Source organism: Poromitra crassiceps (genome assembly GCF_964638095.1).
Source record: "Poromitra crassiceps genome assembly, chromosome: 8".
Lineage (NCBI taxonomy): Eukaryota > Metazoa > Chordata > Actinopteri > Beryciformes > Melamphaidae > Poromitra > Poromitra crassiceps.
The window spans coordinates 44,088,729-44,094,969 of NC_139629.1; the positions used below are offsets into that span (position 1 = coordinate 44,088,729).

At 41.5% G+C, this 6,241-nt stretch overlaps 1 protein-coding gene across 1 annotated transcript in view; it reads right to left on the reverse strand.

Moving 5' to 3' along the window:
• Nucleotides 1-2,626: 2,626 nt before the first annotated feature.
• The window catches only part of prdm16 (PR domain containing 16), a gene marked incomplete at its 3' end in the record, with an annotated part of 259,211 nt that continues 255,596 nt past the window's right edge, over nt 2,627-6,241 (reverse strand). The window contains exons 15-17 of the mRNA XM_083641762.1: nt 6,123-6,241; nt 3,303-3,483; nt 2,627-2,761 (exon numbers count right to left, since the gene is read on the reverse strand). The exon at nt 6,123-6,241 is cut by the window's right edge and continues 145 nt beyond it. Coding sequence (XP_083497888.1) covers nt 2,627-2,761; nt 3,303-3,483; nt 6,123-6,241 — 435 coding nt within the window. The remainder of the gene's footprint in view (nt 2,762-3,302; nt 3,484-6,122) is intronic.

Genomic DNA, 6,241 nt, shown 5'->3' on the forward strand with positions numbered 1-6,241 from the left:
ACTTTCCAAAGTTGGCAAAATGGAATACTTCAATGTGAATCCTTTGCTTTACACAGCGCGTACTTATTACAGTAGTACATGACATGAATTACTACATATATCCAACCTAAAAACTTATCAACCCAAGTCTTTGCATTTTATAACCAGGTGTTGGAAAACAATGCGTTTACCATGAATGAAATCTCATTCAGTAGAATTTAAAAAAAGACCTCTGTCTTTAGAAAAAGTGAGATGATGCAGCAGTCCCAGCATCGCACTACTACCACCTGCTGTCATGAAAGAAAAATGACAGTGCTTCAGTTTCAGATTTTGTTTTCCTTTCCATTTCGAGCAGGTGTTGCTCATCTATTGGAAGGCAAACTAGTTTGAAAATGTATCTGCGTGCTAAGTTCTAGAGACCTAAGCCTGATCAATGTATGGCTTGGACCCATAGTTTAAGTGCTAGTTTGAAAGGACAGCTTCAGGCGTAGTTCTGAAAGTCCCATTATGCCAGGAGGACCAAGGCAACAATGATCAACAACGCTCACCCCTACAGCTATCTACAGTAAATGCCTCATGCCCTAACTGGCATATACCTTGTAGACCATATGGAATGAGTTCTCTGTATGATCTCAGAAGAAGCAAGTGAATATGAAATTCAAATGACAAAGTGTTTTTGTTGTACCCGTCCAGAATCATGTCTTATTATTAGAAATATTTTACATGTGTTGGAAGGACTGTCAAATACAAACAGTATGTATGGATCACCATTACTACAAACAAAAATATGATGTCCATCTTGTGGTTTAGTTGACTCTTTCTTTTTTGATTTCATGGGTCCTTGCCTTCCTTCATAATGAGCAGTGATTCTGTCTCTCCATTGTAGTGAAAACCTTTTGTTCATGCAGGTGTGACGGTTTATCAATTTTGGACCATGTAATACAGGACATGGCATTTCAGCTTGTTTTAAAAAGAATATTCATGGGTTACATTAAATGTATTGTAAAGGAGAAACATTGGTGGAAACTGGTCATATTCAATAGCATGACAGTGTAATGCCCTTCTCTGACGTTCATAGTGAAGGATGACCAAAAGTCCCACCATAATACTCGAACCAATTTGAACGAGACACATTCAGCATACTGGGTCAAATGGTAGAACTTGAACAAGACAAAAGCAAACATTGCAGGACGTAACAATGCCAAATAGGATTTAAAACTAGCTACAGCTATCGTTCACTATAAATAAAAACAGATGATTTCATGGGTTCTTTCCATTTTGGCACACTAACGCATCAAAACCAGAGATTCAGAATCTCCCTCAACGTTCTGATAGGCGCTCATTCCTTCAGCAACAAGAAAAGAGGAATACAATGACTTTTCATTTTCACCCCTCCAATCGTGACAACACAACCAAAAATAAATAGATACACACACTTTCGAAATCAAATATATAAGAGTCTAATAAGAACAAAAAAACAAACAAACAACTATGACAGCAAATGCAAGCCCCTTGGAAATGAAATGATTGTCAGAGAACAAAACATTTTCTATGGGTTATTTGGCACATACCACTCTTGCTATGAACATCTAGGTTATTTTGTACATCATACGACAATATCATACAATTTTGGTCCTTCTCTAAAATAATTATATTAACATTTGAGCACTGTGGTGCCTACAAAGAAACAATACTGTTGTATCTAAGAGGAAAAAGGTAAATAAAATTAACAAATAATGAGAATTGAACAAGGAGAGAAACACTCTCCTCATTTTTGAGTATGATTTAACGTCATTTTCAGCATGATCAAATTGGGTAACCAGTTAAAATGGCAAGTGTCCCGGGTAACTAATATAAAAATCACCAGTTGCTATGCACATTTGAACATTGATGTCATTCACCATTGTAATCATTCAAAAATCAGCTCAAAGCATCTACTGGAACGTGTTTTCTAAACCAAACACAGTGTGATTTCCTCAAGTAACATTTAGTATGGTGCTATCGTTGATTCAGAAGTTACAGTTGAAACAAGAACAGAGTCAGTCGTGATTGGTGGGGAAACCTGGATACAATAGTGCACGCGCCCACTATATGTTCCTATTGTTGCTCCTGGTGAAACAGCACCACCCTATGGACATGCAGTGCTAATGCAGTGCTGATGCTGCAGTGCTGTGGTGGGCGGCGTACATAGACTTTAGTGACATACTAGTCGTTAAGCGTCTTTATGAGAGCCTTACATAGGGTCTCTGTGGGGCTTGAGTGAGCCTTGTGGACTGGGGGAGGAGTCTCAATGCTGCTGAGAAGCATCATGTCCTTCACATCAACAGGGGCCGAGCACGCTTTCTCTTTGCCAGAGTCTTGTGAGACCCCTCATCCAGGGACAATCTCTAGCTCCCTACTTCTCTCTCTTGCACGCACACGCACGCACGCGCGCACGCACACACACACACACACACACACACACACACACACACACACACACACACACACACACACACGCGCGTTCTTCAATCTATCAATCTTGAATGTACTGTATGCCACCGGATTGTCCTCTGGTCTTCACTTGTCTTCTCACTAGGCTACGCTTGTCCCCTCTCTTGTCTCTTGTCCACTGTGGTCCTCCTCTTCCTCCCTCTTCCTCTCTCGTCTAGATGTGGTTGAGTGGGTGAAAGCCGCTCGTCTCAGACGGTCCACCTCCCATGCTCAGCCAAGCGTCCAGAGAGTTCTGGGAGGGCGCGTGCAAAGGGTTGTTCTCTGAGAGAGACAGCATCATTGCATAAGCCTGGCAGGAGAAGACAGATGACTAATAATTAACGAGGGAGAAGAACATGGGTCATATGTTTTCAACCAAAACTCATTTGCGTTATAACATTTCTCTATTTTCTTCAAAGACCTGCCGAGAAATTAGCAGTATAGATAGAACACGAGACAAGCCCGATGATTTTCCCACAAAGTTGAAGTTTAGAGAAAGGATAAGAGAAGTTTAGAGTTAATATGTTAGTAGGTTAAGTGGGAGGAGAGCATGTGAGTCGGGCAGCACAAGAGATGCTATGCTAGCTACAGCTCACTTGAACTTAAACGTGAGCTGGAATGCAAACCTTTTTGATCAAGCATTTGAAAAAAGCTCTGCTGTGATAAAGGAGCCCTCTCCTCTCTTAACACTGACTTTACAGGCATTCTGCCTCTCCTGTCTCTGTCCTGTACCTCCTGTCTCTGTCCTGTACCTCCTGTCTCTGTCCTGTACCTCCTGTCTCTGTCCTGTACCTCCCGTCTCTGTCCTGTACCTCGCTGTTTTATCGGGCGTCCGAAGGGCAGTCACGTACCTGGGTTTTAGCCTGCCTGTACAATGTCTCTTTCAATGCCTCCGACTCTAGCGAAGTGTTAAATATGTCTTTAACGTCAAAGGGCTGCTGGTCACTGGCTGCTTTACGTAGCCCGTCCAGGCTCTTGGGAAAGCTGGGCAGACCCTCCAGGTCCAGGAGAGAGCCCTCCTCCTCTATACACCTGCACACCAAGGAATGGAGCGGGGCAGAGACAGGGAGGGATGGATGGATGGATGGAACGATGGGGGACGGACGTATTGGTGGGATGTAGGGAAGGAATGGGTGGATAGATGGCAGGGAAGGGTGCAGAAGAAAAGAACGAAGTAGGTTTAGTTTTGGAAGGAAAACACGTTTAGGGAAGGGAATGGAATCGAGAGACGGGGCAGAGGAGAAAGGAGGGAGAGAAAATGTGGAGAATGTGGTCGATGGGTGGAGGGAAAGAATTTGGAGAAGAAAAGAAGGGGAAAGGTAGGAGCAGGAGTTGACCTCACGTTAGCTCAACTGAAACACTCATCTCCTGTCTTCAGGCTGGCCAGACCAACAGGCAGACTATCGTCTTCAGACTATGTCTTCAGACTATGTCTTCAGACTATGCCTTCAGGCTGGCCAGACCAACAGGCAGACCATGTATTCAGACTATGTCTTCAGACTATGTCTTCAGGCTGGCCAGACCAACAGGCAGACCATGTCTTCAGACTATGTCTTCAGGCTGGCCAGAACAACAGGCAGACTATGGGTGTACATTTGTGGCAAACATCTTGACGGATGAGGTAACAGATGAACAGATAAGATAAAGACTCACAAAGGACAAAACGGGATACAAAAAGAAGCAAGTGATTTTGCTATTCTCATACAAGCAGCTGTTCAAAGCGTGATGGTCTCGTGGAATACTAGGACATTTTCGTTGGACAAGAGACACTTCACCATTGAAACCTCAGGCCTTGAGACCAGGCATGCACATGAATTTAGTTAATGACAAAAGTTCATGTCGTTTTGACCTTACATCACACTTGAAGTTGGAAACGACTTGGCGATCAAGTCCAGCGCAGCTGTGTACCAACATTCACATCATATAAACATTTATCAATTCACCGATTTCCACTGAAAAACATGTTCGCAATGATTTGGACCTCAAGAATTTAGAGGGACACAGGTTCACATGTTGAGGTACATGTAAGTTTGGCTCATTATCACTAGCTACCACAATATAGTCTGTGTAGATAGCTAGTAGCTAAGAAGCTAGTGAGTTAGCTAACTTCCCTGCTAAAAAAAGAAGAAGAAGGCATAGTTGTTGTTCCTGCGATTGCAAGCTAATCGACTGGCCCGGTACATCGCTATGATGAAATATGCTACCCAGAGCAACGGCATGGCTTTTTGACATGTTTTTAATCGTTTTCTTTGTTTTCAATACTAGGGGCATCGGCTTATTGGCAAAACAAAATCATCGCTGATTTTGTTATTTTCATAGGATTTGTTGATGGTAAGAAATGCATTAAAAACACCAGCATTATCTAGGGCATTCACAGACTAGTCGACTAGTCGACTAGTCGACTAGTAAAACCACTAGTCGACACTGTGCTTAGTAGTCGACTAGTCGTTTTAGAAAAAAAAAAAAAAAATTTTTTTATATCTTTAAGAAAGAACATACATGGACTATCATATCCCATATCCCCCACAAAGAACATCAAAACACAACAAAACAAAACAAGAAAACTGCATAAAATACACAATAATCCAAGAACAAACAAGACTATTGGACAAACAACCAAACAAAAACAATGCATTCAAAGTAAATACATAGATCTTGCCCTGTTGGCAGCTAGGAAATGCATAGCTTTAAATTGGAAAGCATCCAATCCCCCAGCTGTAGTTCACTGGTGGAATGAACTCTCAAGCTACCATACGTTGGATAACATTTACTACAAGAAATTTACTACAAGAATCAGATTCTTAGACATCCCCAAAATATGGCAACCACATACAGAGTTTGACTTTAAGAACTTTTTACCCCAGTGTCATTAGGCTTATCAGGATAGGAGCTGAATGCATTGTTTTTGTTTGGTTGTTTGTTCAATAGTCTTGTTTGTTCTTGGATTATTGTGTATCTTATGCAGTTTTCTTGTTTTGTTTTGTTGTGTTTTGATGTTCTTTGTGGGGGATATGGGATATGATAGTCCATGTATGTCGTGTAAATACCTCATGTTCTTTCTTAAAGATTAAAAAAAAAAAAAAAAATAAATTATTAAAAATAAATTAAAAACGGTTAGTCGACTAGTCGACTACCTTTAGGGACGACTAGTCGACTAGTAAAATTCACTAGTCGTGAATGCCCTAGCATTATCCTTTAATATATATATTATACCAATCTTTTGTGTGGAGTTTCCCACCCCAACACTTCAAAACGGCTGCTCTGTGAATTTTTAGGTATATATATAAGGAGATGAAACAACAGAAATGAGAAACGAGAGACAAAAGGCTACAAAGTCAACAATACATCAATAGACTGAAGCCTAATAATATCTGGGTGTTGATGTAACTACATGTTCAGTCCATTCTTTAGCTCGATCGCTTTTTCTCAAAATCAAATGTTAAGAGTTTAGTAGTGAGTGACATTAGTTGGAATGGGGAAGAAGAAATAAGTGGTGGTTGCTGGTGAGTTGGTTTGTACAGAGATAATATGGCGTATGTTGGTTGTGGTTGTTAACTGTAGATATTAGTTAACGCTAGTTGAGTTGTTCTACATACTATGGTTGTTGTGGTTATAGCTTGCTAACTCTCTGCTAACAGAGCCTTTGGTTCTACCTGTAGCAGAATGCATACCTGCGAGTGTGTTCATAGCTCATCGCTAACGGAGCGGCCTCCGCCTCGTCCTCGTCCTCGTCCTCTTCATACACGCCTGTTGTCATGGTGACAGGAGACGGGGACTCTGGCGCCTCGTC